This window comes from Mustela nivalis, assembly GCF_964662115.1.
Source record: "Mustela nivalis genome assembly, chromosome: 8".
In the NCBI taxonomy this organism is placed as follows: domain Eukaryota; kingdom Metazoa; phylum Chordata; class Mammalia; order Carnivora; family Mustelidae; genus Mustela; species Mustela nivalis.
Genome location: NC_139027.1, coordinates 74,006,375 through 74,024,992, shown reverse-complemented (window position 1 = coordinate 74,024,992; position 18,618 = coordinate 74,006,375). Strand labels below are relative to the sequence as shown.

At 41.0% G+C, this 18,618-nt stretch overlaps 1 protein-coding gene across 1 annotated transcript in view; it reads left to right on the top strand.

Annotated features, from left to right (window-relative positions):
• VWA3B (von Willebrand factor A domain containing 3B) overlaps positions 1-18,618 on the top strand; it is a 234,686-nt gene that overhangs the window by 114,305 nt on the left and 101,763 nt on the right. The window contains exon 13 of the mRNA XM_082746748.1: positions 12,440-12,538. Within this exon, the coding sequence (XP_082602874.1) occupies positions 12,440-12,538 (99 nt within the window). The remainder of the gene's footprint in view (positions 1-12,439; positions 12,539-18,618) is intronic.

Genomic DNA, 18,618 nt, shown 5'->3' with positions numbered 1-18,618 from the left:
ATAAGTCTGCTGACCATCTAGTATTTCTACCATTGTATGTAATAGACCTCTTGTCCCGAGCTGCTTTCAGGATTTTCTCTTTGTCACTAGGATTTGTAAGTTTTACTATTAGATTATGGAGTGTGGGCCCATTTTTACTTATTTTAAGGGGGCTTCTCTGTGCCTCCTGGATTTCGATGCTTGTTCCCTTTGCCACATTAGGGAAATTCTTTACTATAATTTGCTCCAATGTACCTTCTGCCCTTCTCTCTCTTTCTTCTTCTTCTGGAATCCCAATTATTCTAATATTGTTTCGTCTTATGGTATCACTTATCTCTCGAATTCTCCCTTCATGATCCAGTAGTTGTCTCTCTTTTGCTCAGTTTCCTTATTCTCCATCATTTGGTCTTCAATATTGCTAATTCTCCTTTCTGCTTCATTTCTCCAAGGAATAAGAGCCTCCATTTTTTCTTGTACCTCATTAATAGCTTTTTTTCATTGTTTATTTTTTATTTTTATTTTTATTTTATATTTATATTTATATATATAAAGTATTTATATTTTATTTTTATTTTTTATTTCAACTTGGTTTGATTTTAGTTTTCTATTTTTTATTTTATTTATTTATTTATTTATTCATTTTATTTATATTTTATTTTTTATTTCTCCAGAAAGGGTTTCTTTAATATCTTCCATGCCTTTTTCGAGCCCAGCTAGCACCTTGAGAATCGTCATTCTGAACTCTAGTTTTGACATAGTACCTATGTCCGTATTGGTTAGATCCTAGCCTTCAGTACTGCCTCTTGTTCTTTATTTTTTGTGATGAGTTTTTCTGCCTTGTCATTTTATCCAGATAAGAATATATGAACTAGAGAATAAAATACTAAAAGGGTGGCAAAGACACCAGAGAAATGTACACTAATGAAATCAGAAAAGATCCAAAACCAGGATAGAAGAAAGGGGAAAAAAGAAATAAAAATAAAAAATAACACACACACACACACACACACACACACAAACACACATATAATTAGACTGGTGAATAGAACAGAGCCACCCACTTGATTATGGGTGTATTTTGGTCTCTTAGAAGAAACTACCTCCCAAAATTTTAAAGAAAGGAAAACTTTTACATATATATATATATATATATATATATATACATATATATATATGTAAAAGTAAGGGTAAACATGATGAAGGGATGGTATATGATTGTAAAGGTGAAAATTTTAATAAAATTCTAAAAAAGGAATTGATAAGATAAGTTGGTTGGAAAAAGAAAAAAAAAAGGAGGAGGGAATGTGGTCTGGCTGGAGACTAGAACAAAGCCATGTGCTAGATTAGGGTATATTTTGATCTATTAGGAATGTATCCCAAATTTTTTAGAAAAAAGAAAACAACCTATATGTATACAAGAAATAAGGTTAAATACAATGAAGGGATAAAATGTGACTATAACAATGAAGGTTTAAAAAAAATTTTTTAGAAAAGTATTGTGAAGATAAACTAGTTTAAAAACGTTAAAAGAGGAAAGAGGAAAAGTTAAAAAAATAGAATAAGAAAAAAAACTAAAAAAAATGAACTTTGCAAGACTAAAAGATCAAGCCATGAATTCTATACATTGCTTTCCCCTAGCTCTGGAGTTCCACTGTTCTCCTTGATCGCTGAGCTTGGTCTTGGCTGGATGTTCTTGCCGATCTTCTGCGGGAGGGACCTGTTGCAGTGATTCTCAAATGCCCGGGGTAGAATTGCACCACCCTTGCCAGGGACTGGCCTAAGTTATCTGCTTGGGTTCACTCTCAGAGCTTTTGTTCTGTGATGCTTTCCATACCACTTTGGAGGACGGGAATGAAAATGGCAGCCTTCCAATCTTCCAAGATCTTCCAATCTTCCCCTAGAGGAGCCGAGAACTTGGGGCCCCATTCCTCATTGAGACAAGCAGTCAGTCACTCCTGTCTCCCTGGTCTCTGACCTCACTCTGAGCTCACCTGGCCTGTGACTGAGGGTTTCTGTCTCTGGTGCATGGCCCCGCCTGTAGTCTCAAACCCAGCAGATTGCTGCCATGCTGCTCCTCCTGGAGCAGGAAGGTGATTCTCCTTGGATCTGCTGCTTGTGGGGTCCCTGCTCAAAGAGCAGTGTCCCAACTGTGCCTTTTATCACAGCTTAAGGTAACCCCAATCTGAAAGCTCACTCTTTGGCTCTGTCTCTGTAGTCGGTTTCCTTGCTCTAATACCTGGTAGCTCTGCCACACTCAGACACCCCTGATATTTCTGTGACCCTGCAGGACCTGAGACCACACTGTCCCCACGAGGGCTTCACCCCTGCTTAGCCTCTGGAACGATGTCCCTAAGTAGAGCAGACTTCTAAATGTCCTGATTTTGTGCCACACTTCGCCACCGCTTGCTGGGAGCTGTTCCCTCCCCTTGCAGTCTTATCTTCCCATCTTTTCGGATTCACTACTCTGCATGTCCTCTACTTCAGAAAGTGGTCACTTTCCTGTTCCTAGAATTTCTGCTCTGCTTCTCTTCTATCTCTTCTATCTCCCGTTGAGTTTGTAGGTGTTCGGAATGGTTTTATACCTATCTAGCTGAACTTCATTTCAGTTTGCTACTCCTCTGCCATCTTGCCTCTCTCTGAAATTATTTTAGTCTTAACAAAAGAGTGGCAGAGATAGTACAGAGGATCGGCCTGTATTCCTCTTCAGCCAGCTTCCCTTAATGTTAACATCTGGCATAACCATAGTTCAGTTGCCAAAGCTAAGAAAATCACAGGGGCACCTGGCTGGCTCAGTCAGTTGTGCATGCGACTCTTAATCATGGGATCCTGAGTTTGAGCCCCATGTTAGGCTTAGAGCCTACTTAAAAAAAATTAAAATAGAAAATCTATTTAAAAAAAAAAAACCTAAGAAAATCACATTGCTTCATTCACAGACTTCACTCAGAGTTCATTAGACTTTCTACTAATGTTACTGTTCTGTTCCAAGATTCAGTCTAGGGTCCCACATTGGATTCATTTTTTAAAAAATTTTATTATCGAAATATAGTTGACATACAGTTTTATATTAGTTTCAGGTATACAACATAGTGATTTGACAACTCTATACATTACTCAGTGCTCCCTATGGGAAGTGTAGTCACCATCTGTCACCACATGATATTATTACGGTACTATTGACTGTGTTACCTCTGCGTACTTTTCATCCCTATGACTTATTTATTTGATAACTGGAAGTTTCTACCTCTTAATCCCCTTCACCTCTTTTCCCCATCCCCCACATTACATTTAGTTCCGGAGTCTCCTCAGTCTCTTCCAGTCTGTAAAGTGTCCTCAGTGATTCCTTGTCTTTCATGACCTTGACGCTTTTGAAAAGTATTAATCGGGTATTTTGTAGAATGTCCTTCAGTTTGGATATATCTGATGTTTTCTCATGGTTAGATTGGGGTTAGAACACCTCAGAAGTGATGCATCCTTGTTAGGGCCTCATATCTAGTGGTTGATATGCCTTAATACTAGTCATGTTAACTTTGAGATGCGGGTAAGGTGGCTTCTGCCAGTGTGGAGAGCCATGAAATAGATGCAAGGAGTCACGTATGTGAAAGTGCCCAGGGACGGAGCCTGCGGAGGATGCTGGTGACAATGACAATAGTGATGACGACTGTCCTACAGCTCAACCCCGCGGCGAAGGCGGAACCAGTTCAGCTGTGGACCCTGGCGAAGGCTTGGCCGTCCCCTCTACCCCTGACTAATGAGTCAGATATTTTACCCCCCTTTTTCACCACTAACGCTTCTACAGGCCTGCCATGGGTCCCCTTCTCTCCTGAGGAGGAACCCCTTACTAATATTACCCTCCATCTATCGGGTAGCCTTTGCTTTACCACTGTACTGCTTTGGATTGGGTTGTCATGCTACAGCAGTCACTCTCGTTCCTCAAAAACTGGGCAGGCGTAGGAGCCTTCGTGGTGTTGATGATTCTGGCTCAAGTACTCCTAGTGAGGTGCATCTGTAAAGCTGCGCGACGGCAGCAACGGCAGCAACAAGTTTTGGTGCAAGCTATGATGGCTCTAGAGGCTGGTACCTCCCCCCAGATATGGCTCAATATGCTGGATTGGTAGTCAAAGACGGGTAAGACTGATCCCACACCATAGCAACCTAAGACAGGGGCTCTTCGACCAGGGAGAGTACCCGATGACGGGTAAGCATGTGTGCTGAGGATTGGCAACCTAAGACAGGCACGATCCCTGCCATAAAATATAAATAAAAAGGGGGAGCTGTGGAGAGCCATGCAATAGATGCAAGGAGTCACGTATGCGGAAGTGCCCGGGTTTTGAGGAAGCGAGACTGATTGGCTGACGGCAGACATGGGTGAGCCCGTGCGCACTGCGTGATCAGGGAGAGGGGCGCGTAACTAGAGCGGTGATTGGCCGAGGCGGTGGATATATATAGTGGGGAGATTGCCTGTAGGGGAAAAAGGAAAGCAAACAAATAAAGAAGCTTGCCACTCATCACGTCTCCGGGTTGTTCTTGCGGGTCGAGAGCGACATGCCAGGTTGCTCCTATGTAAAGTTACTGTTTTTGTTTTTATAGATAAAACGTGTTTCGGATGAGATGCTTTGAGACTGTGCACATATCCTGTGTTTCTTAAATATTTACTCATGAATTTTAGCACACTGTGGTGGATCTTCTCTACGGCCGTTTTCACAGTGCTGTTCTAATGGTGACTTTCTGTTTCCTCCCTTCCTTTTACATTTATGCTTGTGAACTCTTCTGCAACTGAGAGTTTCCTCTTCCCCCCTTGTATTTATTCATCAATCATATTTATTTCATATTGGACTCCTGAATATTGATTTACTCTTTCAGTAATAGTTGAATGCTATTATTTATTTTGTTGTTACTAAGCTTCTTCCCACTTTGGCCATTGGGAACTCTTTCAGGTCGCCCCCTATATCCTTCATACTTGCATCTAGCTTTTTTTTCTTTTTTGAATACTTTCTTAATTTCTGGTGCTTTGAGATGTTTCATGTTCATCTTATATTTTCCCAGCCTCATCCCTGGAGTTTACCACTTCTCCAAGGAACCATTGTTTCTTTTATTAGAGAATGGTGTTTATAAACCAAAATCTGGGTGTTGAGGTATGTTTATCGCCACTACTAGACTCACTGCTTCTAGGTCTTCTCAGTAGACAAAGATGGGAAATATATGTATAATTACCCATCTGTCCATAAACATCTATATTCCCCTATCTATTTATCTGTATTTTCATTAAAAAAGAAAAATAAAACCATGAGTTCATACTAATACATCTTACAAAAATCCAGAGCCACAGGATTTATTTGTAATCAGTGTATTTGCTTATTTGTAACTTCTTTGCCCATGAAAAACCTGCTTGTCATTATCTGTAATGCATTTACTTTTTTGTTCAACCCTAGTATACATATAAAGTAGTTTCAGAATTTCTAACTCATACTCTGAGAAACAAAATTATCAGCTGGAGTGTACTGTTTACACATAGTTCTTTCTGTGTTTAGCTTTACAGTATCCAGTCAAAGAGCTGTTTTCTAAAGTTACTAAGTCAGGTACTTTTTTACCTAACTACTTCAGTGTGGTTATGTCATTCATCAATATGCTGGTTCCCCCCATATCCTAGTTGAACTGTATTTTAATTTGTACAGAACACTTTTATTGGTGTATAGATATGTGGGTTTTGACAAGTGCATAGAGTCTGAATAAAGACACTGGGAAAAGGTAGACCCACCAGAGATCCAGTGAGACTCCCAAACTGCACTCCAGGACACAGGCTCTGACACATCATCCAGTTCATTGGAAGCAGTGGTGATAGTATAGCCGTAGCGATAATATAGCCATTGCTATCCCAGTCCCTGCTCTTCGACTCAGATCCTGTCAAGTGGTCCATTCTGCCAGCAATGGCAAAAGCAGCAAAACTCCAGCTTCCCAGTTGTCATTTTACAACCCGAGTGTGGTGGGCATGATCCACTAGAAATAATGATAGCAATAAGGTCATTTGGCCGCCATTGCCCCCATGCCACAGCATTGTATGAGTGGTCTGATCTGTTGGCAGTAGCCACAGTAGCAACATCTCAGGAAGTTTCAGACTGCACTGCATGCCTGGGGTAGGGTTGGTGGTCCCATGAAACTGCAGCAGTGGCAGCAGCAAAGCCTGGGCATTTCTAAAACCAGGTCACCTCTAGGTGGCAGAACCTGCTGGTAACAGCAAAGTCCCTGAGTGTCCCAGCTTCACAACTGTGGCACCAATGGGAAGTCCAGTCCTGCAACAACAACAAAGGCAAAGCTTTGTATCTTCCTGCTCTCAACTCAGAAGTATAAATAGAGTCAGGCTCAGCAGCTTCTGCTTGTACACCCCAGCAGGTCATCTAGCACCATTAGGCAGCCCAGAGACATGCCTTTCCTAGGCTTTCTATAGGCAGCACCAAATAGGAACGAGTTGGAGCCCCAGCAGCACAAGAAGAACAAAGCAGACCAGAATAGGACTGCATGGGGTACAAAATTAAATCGTCATTGGAACTAAAGCCCACAAACATAGGCTAAAGTAAACATGCTAAACCTGAACAGGGTGACTGCCTGCTAAATGACATTTAAATGGGAATAGTCAGTCTCCTAACATAGTAACCAGATTGTCCAGGACATAAAAATCACTCATCATACCACAATCCAAGAAATCCACATTTGAATGAGAAGAACAATCAACTGATGCTAGTACCAACAGAGCCTCTGAAATCTCTGGGACAGTAAAAAAGAGGTAACAGTCATACCATCGGAATTCTAGAAAAGAGTGTGGGACTAAAAATGTATTCAAAGAAGTAATGGCTAAAAGCTCTCCAAATTTGGATGAAAACATAAAAACTATAATTCAAGAACCTAAGTAAACCCCAAACAGGGTAAAACCAAAGAAATCCATACCATAACATATTATATATTTAATCTTCTGAAAACTAAGGATGAAGAAGAATCCTAAAAATACCCAAGAGAAATAGCACACAAACTATAAAGGTACACCAATTCAAATGACAGCAGTTTCTCATCTGAAACCATGAGACCAGAAGGAAGTGGCACACACAACATTTTTCAAATGCTGAAAGAAAAGACCTGTAGGCTGTGAATCATCTTTCTGGTGATGATATCCTTAGGATGCAAAGAGAAGGGAAAGAGAGAGGATTTGGTGCTGGGAGACATATCATTAAAAAATGAATGGCTAGGGGCGCCTGGGTGGCTCAGTGGGTTAGGCCTCTGCCTTCAGCTCAGGTCATGATCTCAGGGTTCTGGGATCAAGCCCCACATCGGGCTCTCTGCTCGGCGAGGAGCCTGCTTCCTCCCCTCTCTTTCTCTGCTTGCCTCTCTGCCTACTTGTGATCTCTGTCAAATAAATAAAATATTAAAAAGATAGAATGAATGGCTAATGGAGTTATCCAAATAGGAAGAAAGCTTAGACCTTCAGAAGTAAAGGAAGAACAGTAGAATGGGTACATAGAGAAGTAAACATAGAGAATCTGTAACCTCACCAGTTGCTTTAATCACGTTTTATGGTTTAAGCAAAGTTTAACATCTAATATGGTATGTAATTAATATAGAGAAAGTACTTCAGACAAAAGGACCTAAATGGAAAGGATAGTTTTTATACTTGAATTGATAAACTTCAAGTATATCAGTATCAGGAGGCTGTGATAAGTTACACATAAGCATAAGAAAATACCTAGAGCAACCATGAAGCATACTACATACGGCAGTACACTCAAAAACATTACAAATAAATCAAAGTAGAACACTAAAAAAATGTTCAAATTATCCATAGGAAGGAAAGGAAAAATAAGGTACATGAGAAACAGAGGAAGTACACAGAAAACAAAAAATGGGAGCTTAATTAAATACCAGTAATTACATGTAAATCATCTAAATATACTAATTACATGACGGAGATTGGATGGTAGACAAAAACATGATCCAATTCTATGTGATCTATGAGAAACTACCTTCAAAAATAACACAGGTTGAAAGAAAAAGGATAGAAAAGATAAACACTAATTTTTAAAAATCTGTAGTAAATATGTTAATATTACATAAAGTAGATGTTAAAGGAAAGAGAACTATAAGAGACTTAACATGATAAGAAAAAGATCAATCCAGCAAGAGGATAACAATCCTAACAACACTTATGGTGAACACAGTACAATACATAAACTTGTCCAGTCGTGGTGTTATACCCCTGAAACTGATGTAACATTTTGTGTCAGCTATATTTTAATTTAGAAAAACGAAGCCAGCTCTCCTAAATATTTATGCACCAAACCACAAAGCTTCAAAATACATTAAACAAAGCCAGATGGAGTCAAAAGACATGACAGACAAATACAGCAATTCTACTTGGGGACTTTGGTACCCCAGTCTTAGCAGTTAATAGCACTGTTGAATAGTCATCAAAGATTTGGAAGAACTGAACAACACCTTCAGGTAAGCATATCTAATTAACATTTATAGAATGCTCCACCTACCAAGAGAATACATAATCTTTTCCAAGAAACATTGATCATTCACATAAATAGATTATATCTTGAGTTATAAAACAACCCTTAACAAATTTAAAAGCATTGAAATCTTACAGTTTTGAGTCACACAGATATCTTCAGACTGTAGTGGAATCAAACTAGAAATCAGTAACAAAAAGACACCATAAAAATCTCAGAACACTTGGAAATTAAAGAACAGGCTTTAAATAATTCACAGAAAATCATAAAAAAAAAATTAAAATTTCATAGAATTAGGGACACCTGAGTGGCTCAGTTGTTTAAGTGTCTGCCTTTGGCTCAGGTCATGATCCCAGGGTCCTGGGATCGAGCCCTGCATCAGGCTGCCTGCTCAGTGGGGAGTCTGCTTTTGCCTCTGCCCTTCTCCTCCAGTTGTGTTCTCTCTCTCAAATGAATAAATAAAATCTTAAAAAAAAAATAAAATTTCATAAAATTTAATGAAAATTAAGTACAGCATGAAAATATGTGGAATGCCAGCTAATACAGTGCTGGAAGGAATTTAATGCACTAAAAGCCTCTATTAAAAAAGAGGAAATTATTTCAAATCCGTAATCTATGTTCTTTTGTCAAGAACCTCTGTTCTGTCTTTTCATGAATATTTATATAGCAGAGAGCCTAGGGAAGTAGGAAAAGGTGGCCTGCTTATTATCCAGTATAAAGGTAATATCTGACTCCAGAGCAAAGAATGAACATGCTTATAGTCCATTATAGGATATTCAGTTTTCCTAAGTTCAGGGTCCCTCTCCTTTAACACAACCTATTGTATGTGCAAGTGTCACTTAACCCTCTCGCCATCACCCTGTAGGAATTGGGACCTAGGAAACTGGTGCTGAACCGCCCTCCCCCCCTACCTCGCCCACCGACATTCTGGCTACTGCTGCTGCTGTGAGTAGTAAAGTCCTTTGTTGGTGACCCAGACACCCATGTTAGTTTGCAACTAAGGCAAAATCTTAGGCCCTTCACAGCTTTTGATGTATATTCATGTAAAAACCTGCAAGCAAACGTTTGTAACAGCTTTATTTATAAATGCTCGAAGTCAGAAATGACAAAGATGTCCTTCAACAGGGAATGGATAAACAATTTTACATCCATTTAATGAGGGATGCTACTCATCCATAAAAAGGAACAAAGTCTCAATTCATGAAATAGCATGGGTAGATCTTAAATGCATTTTGGTAAGTGAAAGAGGCTCAACCCAAAAGTCTACATACTGTGAGGAGGAGACAGAGGTTAAAGTCCAGCTTCCCCACTTGCACTGTGAGGGGTAGATCACCTCGATACTGCTGGTAGGAGTGGACACAGTCAGGCAGGGAGGGCTTGTTACACTTGGTGGGGATGAGAATCTTGGCTCAGCCCTTGGCCTTCACTGCCACCACTCCAGTAGGAGTGTCGGGGTATTTTATTTTATTTATCCTACTTGACCTTCTTGGGTCCATGTGTTTATGTCGGTCATTGTTTTGAGAAAATTCTCAGCCATTCCTTTTTTCAGTTATTTCTACTATCCTATTTTCTTTCTTGTGTTTCCAATTATGTACATGTCAGACCATTTGATATCATCCCACAGCCCTTTGATGCTCGTTTCTGTTCTGATTTATTGTGTTCATCTGCATTACTGTGGTTTTGATTTTTAGTGTTTTCTTTCAGTTATTTCTTCAGGTTCCCATCCCTCTACAGAAATTGCCCGTCTGGTCTCCAGCATTGTTCACCTTTGCCATTAGAAATGTTAATGTATTAATCACAGTTATTTTAAATTTTCTTTCACATAGTTTCAGCATCGGTGTCACCTGAATTTGTTTCTGATGACTACTTTTGTATCTTGGTAATATGTTGTTTGTTTCTGCTTAGGGTGTTCATTTTTTGTTGTTCTTAAAAGCTAGACATCATGTGTAGTATATAGATACTGAGATAAATTTTATTCACGTCTGGAAATGAGCATACATTTCTTTTTGAGGGGAGAGGCATAAACTTAATCTGATCCAGAGCTGGGCTGGGTTTGCCGTCTGTTTGTTCCTGTTACCTTCAGTGCACCGGCCCTCACATTCTTGGGGTGGTACTCAGGCTTAGGGTGGGGGATGACATTTTAGAGGCTTGTCCTTTAGTGTCTGATCTACTCTCAGATTTTAATTTTCCCTTCACACTGGGCCTCAGACAGAGTCTGTCTCTTTATGTGTTCCTTGCTGGTCAGTGTTTGTAGGGGAAGGGTGGGGTGTGTGTTCTCTGAGCCTTCATTTTAGGGGGACTGCAGTCTCAGAGGCTCAGGGGTCTGTCCCACTTAGTAGTTCCGAGCCCAGCATCTAGCCTGGCTCCTTTTCCAGCATCTAGCCTGGCTCCTTTTCCACCGGCCCTCACATTCTTGGGGTGGTACTCAGGCTTAGGGTGGGGGATGACATTTTAGAGGCTTGTCCTTTAGTGTCTGATCTACTCTCAGATTTTAATTTTCCCTTCACACTGGGCCTCAGACAGAGTCTGTCTCTTTATGTGTTCCTTGCTGGTCAGTGTTTGTAGGGGAAGGGTGGGGTGTGTGTTCTCTGAGCCTTCATTTTAGGGGGACTGCAGTCTCAGAGGCTCAGGGGTCTGTCCCACTTAGTAGTTCCGAGCCCAGCATCTAGCCTGGCTCCTTTTCCAGGTGTGGAGTATTTGGTTTTTCCCCCTTTCCTTCCCTCCTCTGCCCTGGATTTTCACCAGAGCCCTAAGGCTGACTGTGTTTGTTGCCTCTCTCCCCCCTGCCTCCCTCCTCCCACACATTCACTCATTAGAGCTTTTATTCTGAAGGTGAGATGGAGCACAAGGGTTCCTGTGTAACTCTTCTTCCCCAGTTCTGCTCCATGAAGGAGACTTTCTTGGGCCAATCTTTTCTGTGAGCGCCTGTGGGCTTTGTGGTGAAACTGCCTTCAAGAGAATGCAGATTTCCCCTCTACCTGTGGCCTGCAGACCTTTACCTTCTCACCAGTATATAGCTAGCTAGCCTCCACCAGTTCACCAATCACCCCAGGCAAGCTCTTCTGACCTAATGTCCCCTGCATCTCGTCCTAGGAGCCTGTGCTTACACCTCACTGGTCCCTGCACACGTCTGTCTCTCCTCACACTTGGGGCCAGCTGGTCACCCTGTGACCTAAGCACTGTGAGGAGTGTAACAAAAGGCAATGATGTGTTATTGTTCATCTGGCTTCTTTTTGTTATAAGTTTGACAGTGACACTCTGGCCAGCACTCTGTATCCCTGGGCAGAAACTGCAGGAGTTTTAAAAACTTAAACAGTTTCCTTGCTATACCCCAGATGGCTGATGTTACAATGCTCACATTTGAATAAATCCTGGTCTGTCTTGCCAGGCTTGTATTCAAACTGTATGTTTAAACTGTTGACAGCCGCATGAACAGTAACTGACTTAGTGCCTTACAAAGATAGTTACATTAAGAACTATGTCATCTGGGGCGCCTGGGTGGCTCAGTGGGTTAAGCCGCTGCCTTCGGCTCAGGTCATGATCTCAGGGTCCTGGGATCGAGTCCCGCATCGGGCTCTCTGCTTGGCAGGGAGCCTGCTTCCCTCTCTCTCCCTCTCTCTCTCTCTCTGCCTGCCTCTCCATCTACTTGTGATTTCTCTCTGTCAAATAAATAAATAAAATCTTAAAAAAAAAAAAAAAGAACTATGTCATCAGGACAGGAAGTCCATAGTCCTGGCTTCTAGTAGCCCTGGAATTGTCTGGATAGAGGCTTTTATGGCATGCCCAAGGATTTGGCTCCTTGGAATTACTGGGTTTAAATTATTACTTCAATATAATTTTATCTTTATTTCACAGGCATTTTTCTTTTATTTATTTATTTATTTATTTATTTGGAAGCAGAAAATAACTTGTTTGTGAGAGTTTTCTGGAGATTCAAGTACCTCTCTCTGTCTCCTTTGTAGATTGGAAGTTCCACAAACACCCTGCATGCCTTGCAAATTGCTTTTGCTGATGAAGAAACACAAGTAATCTACCTTTTGACAGATGGGAGACCTGATCAGGTACTTACCAAGGTTGGGAACAGAAAGGGATTCACCAGTGCTCTGAAAGTAAATGCCGAGAATGGGTTTGAGGGACATTTTCAACTGCTTGAAACAGCTTGAAAAACTGTTGAAAGATGTTTCCTTAGCCTAGGGACCCAGAACTGAGGTGAAAAAATACACTGAGGAATGCCTTTGTCTGCTGAAATGCAGAGGGGAATTTATGTGACATCAAGTGTTGTCTTGAGGCGCCACACACCCACAGGCCTGGAGACCAACCCCATGAAAGGAGATCTCCACCTTTCCAGTGAGGACTGGTGTATATTTTGTTACAAACTAAGAGTAAGGAGATTCTTTTTGATTTTTTTTTTCCTCTGGGGACTCCAAATCTAAACATGTCACTGCACAATGTCCTTGGTTTTACCCCTAATTTTAACTTCGTAATCATTCAAACAAAAGCATGCCTTTCTAGTGAAATGTTCTTTGTTTTGCTTAGCCTAACTGGAAAATATTTGAAAAGTTTTAGTGGAGTCTGTTCATCTTCTTTTGAGCTTTGTGAATGGAAGACTAATGCTGTGGGCATTGAATAAACATAGGGATTTGCAGGCCAGTACAATGTAAATTAACCGCTTAAGTGAATTAGTATCAACTTGCATCCTTCGTTGTGAGATGTTTGCATGTGAAGAGTGCTAGGCAAGTATTGTAAAATATCCTGCGTCAGATGGTCCAAGGCTTAAATAGTAAAGCAACTGGATTTTATTACAGCATGAGATTTATGGCAGAGAAGTTATATGTAAAGTGAATTTTGTATTTTTGTAAAGTGAAGTTTTATTTTGAATGATTTTCCTATCAACTTCATTATGCTTTCTGTTCAAAAGCAATTTATTGTGCCTTGCTTATGTTCCTTGTGTGGTGCCAAGGTTTGAGGCTACAAGCATGAATGGTATCTTACCCCTGCCTTAAGGGCATTTACACTTCAGAGGATATGCTAGACATGTGTGGTTAACTCTGATCTGACACAGGGTGTGGGGCTGTCTGTGCTGTGAGATGTCTGAGAACAGAGCTGCTGTACAAGATGGGGAGAAGGTTGGGGAAGGTTCCACTGAGGAGGGGACATTTGATCTGTGTCTGGAAAGAGGAGAAGGGATTTTCTAAACAGAGGAGATGACTAGTATCCTGGGCAGAAGAAACAGAGGTGTGGAAATATGTGGACTGCTCAGAGAAGCAATCTGAGAGCAAGGACAATGACAGAAGAGTGTTGGGGTTGAGGCTGGAAGGTTCGGTTGGAGGAAATAATCCTTGATGGCCACCTGGAATGAGTGGGTGGGCTTTACCACAGTAAGGGCTGGGGGGTGGCACTCAGCAGGGCAGGTGGTCCCATTCACCTGTACTTCAGAAATGTGCCTCAGGAGTGCAAGGGAAAGACTAAATCTTGATGGGAGTTAGTGAGGGCCCACATCAGGTAGGAAACAGAAATGTGGAAGAGAGGACTCTCCTCAGAGATGAGATAATAGAGTAACATCAAAGGACTTGGTGACCAGTTTGGGAACAGAGGAGGACAGAGAGAGGAGAAGATGGGAGAAAGAGAAAATGGAATCACAATGTGATTGATTTGTAGTTTATAACAATATGTTAGTAACTGATTTAAATTTAAACTTAAAGAAGAAATAGTGTTTGGGAGTTCCTGGTGAACGAAGTCAGCTTTGAGTACCTGTAGTTCAAGGATGTCCAGAGACCTCTTGAAATAAGGGGCTGGTGTTTGGGAAGGATGGGGGTAGGGATTCTGATTTGAAAGTCATTTGTACAAGGGGTCTTTACTTTTTTAATAAACTCTTACTGATTTTACTGTTTGCACTATAGGTCAGTTACAAAATATAGATCAGCATATGAGCATAAAAAGGAAGAAAGTTTAACTCACTCATAATTCAGTTTTGTGTTCTCCCTTGTTTCATCTAATATATGCATTTTTTTGCAAGTCATGAGAAATTCTTCCAAAACATCATTCTCAATGACTGTATCATATTCCATTATATAGATTCAATATAACTTCTAACTTGGAAGTTAATTTTATTTAATTTTTGAATAGTAATACATTCACATGGTATAAATTACAAAGGTACAAAAGGGTATGCAGAGAAGATTCTCTCTCCAACGTCCTGTTCACTAGCTAAGAGGCAATGTCTGTTACCAGTTTCTTAGATCTTCTTTCAGAAACTGTTATGCAAACAGAAATGTATTTTTATATACTCTCTTTTATAAATATATAAATGATGGTGTATTACACACATTATATTGCACCTTTATTTATAAAACAATATGACTTGGAAGTTGCTTAATATATAAAGAACTTCCTCATTTTTTATAGCTGCCTAGGATTCCTAGAGATGGTCACTGAGGTTGTTTTCAGTCTTTCTGTTATACACTATGTCTCAAAAATAACTATGCACATGTGTTTTGTATATGTTTATCTGTAGCATAAATTCTGAGAAGTAGGCTTAGTCCAAAGGTATGCATTTTGAGAGGTACTGCTAAATAGTCCCCCAAAAGGGATGGACCAAGTAATACTCCTATAGCTGTGTATTGGGAAGGATTCTTGATTCACAGTCCACCATGTATTTCAGAGGGTCTGGAATCTCCCGAGAGTATATACAAAATGTACTTGTACATTTCTCTGGGAGAAGAGCCCTCCCTAGCTTTCACCAGAGGAGAACTATGGAAACTTCACCAGAAGATTTATGGAAACAGATGATAATCAGAATCAGAAATATCCAGGCCACCTGAAAAGTAATTTATAAACTCCTAGTTAGGCATTTTGTGTTCATATCTGCCTTTTCTCCTGTGCAGTCCATTTTTTCTGCATGGTCCCTCAGATTCTCTCCAAAAAGCAAATGAGTATTTGATATTCATGTTCTGTGTGGAGGACATTAACACATATCACTCAATCTCTATTTCTTTTTTGAACTTGTCACTGACTTTGTAGGATCTGAATATGTTAAGGCTGGTGCTCTTATTCCCAATACTCAGCAGAATTTTCTGCTTGAAAGGACACACCAAAATGAGGTTCAGGATTTAATTCCATAGATAACCAGCTTACTTTTGTTTATTAAATGTCCAGGGAAGAATTATATAGCAAGACAAGTCTTAAATTAATCAAGTTAAAAGAATTCTAATAATATTAGTTGTCATTAAAATAGAATTGCTAGGTGTCCTTTGGTGGGCATCTCTAGGTATGAATGGACACAGCCCAGCACAGTGCTGCATTCTGGGGCTTCTTTGAAGTTAGGAACTTATCCTGGCAGGACTCAAGACAATGAGGTTGAGGAAGGCTTCTGTGCTGTTCTAAACACAAATGAGTGGGGAAAGCCTAACATGAGCTGTGCGAGGGGTGGGGAGCTCAGAGAAGAAACAGGATGAGCCACTGTGCAGACAAATCTCCTTCAGAAGTTAGAGGAGTTAGGGGGACCTATCCCTGCCTCTCTTCCCACCCCAAGTTGACATTTGTGGTGAAAGGGTCACATTGTTTAGAAAGTGAAAATGCACATTTGTTCAGATTCAGAGAAGAGGGAACTGGGAAGAGTCTCTCAGGCATGCTGCTTGACCTCATTTAGGGATGGAAGGGACTTCTGTGGGGAACATATGAAGGAGTCCTGGGCTGAGAAAGGTTTCCTCAATGTGGTCTAGGAGTTACACAAGGAGAAGGCCCACTACTTTCTAGTAACAAAGCTCCTAGAGTAAGTGACTAGAGGAATCAGGATCAGCAAAGGCTGCTGTCGTAACAGGTTTTCTTCCATGTTCTGAGCCTCCTCTTCAGAGCTGTGAAGGCATAAACCAGGGAGAGGAATCCATGGGGGCAGGGGGTACAGGCAGGAGGTCAGGAATGGCTCTTTTACCCTGTAGGTATTGAGCTTGTGCAACAACCCCACTGTCTGTGCAGCTCTCTAACACCACGGGGTATGAGAACATCATGTCAGTTTAGAAAACACTACCTAAGGCTGGATGCATGTGGGAGGCTCACTGTGATACACTAACAGGCTTTTTCATGCCTGGGTGCTCTCTGGCTGTATGGAATGGTAGAAATGGTTTTGGAGCTAGAGACCTCTGCTGGAAGTTCACCCCAGCACGGTTCATCTGAATGACCTCGGGCAAGTTCTCTACTGTGAATTTCCTCATCTGTGGCTCAAAACCAATACTCCCTACTCACAAATTTGCTTGGAGTATGATGTCCCATGACATTCCCCATGAATGCATTCCACAGGTGTTTATTGAGTACCTTGTATATGCCAGGCACTGCTATCAGTCTGGGATACAGTAGTAAGCAAGATGAACAAGGTGCCTGTCTTCAGAGAAGCTTGTGTTTTATAGGGAGATAGGCAATGAATGAATAAATATATGAAGTAATGTCAGGCAGCATATGAACAGATGAAAATGCTACCCACAGTACCTGGCACCCACAGTCAATATTAAATCAATGTTAATTTCTTTCCCTTTCCAAATATCTCAGCTCTAAGTCAGTATAAGAATAGTTCCTGGCTTAAAGGCTATAAAATTAGCAGAATTTAGAGCTAGTATCTCCAGTCTGGTATCAGGGGCAGTGGCCAGGATTCGCTGGTAAGAAACAAGGACAATAATAGCACCCACCTCAGAGGGTTATAGAGAGGATAGAGGTGGACAGCACGAGCAGAGCTCTTAGTGCTCAATACATAGTAGGTATTCAGAAATAGAAGCTAAACTGAATGAAGAGGAGGCGGCTTGCATTTGACAAGCTGGTTGGGGTCAGCTCATTTAGGTTACGATTTGGTTAGAAGCATGTGTTCTGATGAGCACTGGGTGTTACAGGCAACTAATGAATCATTGAACACTACATCAAAAACTATTGATGTACTATATGCTGGCTAAATGAACATTTAAAAAAATAAGAAAGAAAGAAAACAGCTGATGTCCAGAGGGGAGAGGAGAGAAAAAGGATGAGAGGTGGAGGTGGGCTTAGGGGTAGGGCCAGTCTCAATGCTGGAGCCAGACACAGAGACTGAAGCTGTGTGTAAGTGGTGGCTAGAATGAGACCAGAACCTGGGGAACCACTTAACCAACCACTTTCTGGGCAGTGTGTGAGCTGCACAAGGCCAGCCAGTGGTGTGTCTCCCTTTTCACTCTGCCTTTCCAGGACACATAACCCAAATATAGGAAGGGTTAAAGGCCAAATGATAGAAACTATAAGTGGACAATGGAACTGGATGAAGGAGCCAGCAAGTTGGGTTAATCAAAGAGGGTCTCCTGGCACTGAGAAATGTAGAGGAAATGGGGGCAGGCCAATCAGAGGCAGTTTCTGAAGGTTCTTGGCTGAGAACTCTCGGCTGATGGTGTGGTGGAGAGACGGCAGGGGAATTAATCAGTTCTTCTTTCCTGACGGTTAGGTGATATAAACATTACTTGAGAGTCCTTACCAAGAGACTATTTTATTGCAAATGACGGGAACAAACAGTCTGGCATTGCTTCTGATACTAAAAATTGGCTTTGAATTCCAGACTTATGGCTTAAGAGCTTGAATTCCAGACTTATGGCTTAAGAGCTTAAGAGTGTGTACTACAAAAATTTTCACATTTTTATTTTTTCTTTCTTTTCTTCTCACTTTCCATCTCCCTGTTTCCCCCTCAAAATGTATCATTTCAGCCACCTGAAATGGTTATAGACCAAGTCAAAGTTTTTCAGAAAATTCCTATTTACACCATCTCCTTCAATTACAATGATAGTAGTCAACTATCCATCAGTTTCTCCTTCTGTATGTGGGGCCTTTAACTACTGGGCCAAGTAAAGTTGTGTATTACTGGGGATAAAAGTAGAGGAGCAGACAAATGATGGCTGAAACAATGGAGAGATTTATAGTCCTATGAATAAGAAGCCCAGCATAGGTAGTCTAGGTTCTAGAGCTACTCAAGAGGTCTCCAAGAAAATAACCTTCTTTTTATGTTCATTCTCCACCATCTTTGTTTATAATTTCTATCCTCCTTGTTGCAAAATGGCTACTCTATCTCTAGGCAGTGTCTATTTTCCAGCGGGATGGAGGATGGGAAGGGGAAGGACATTAGATTTGTTGTTGTCATTGT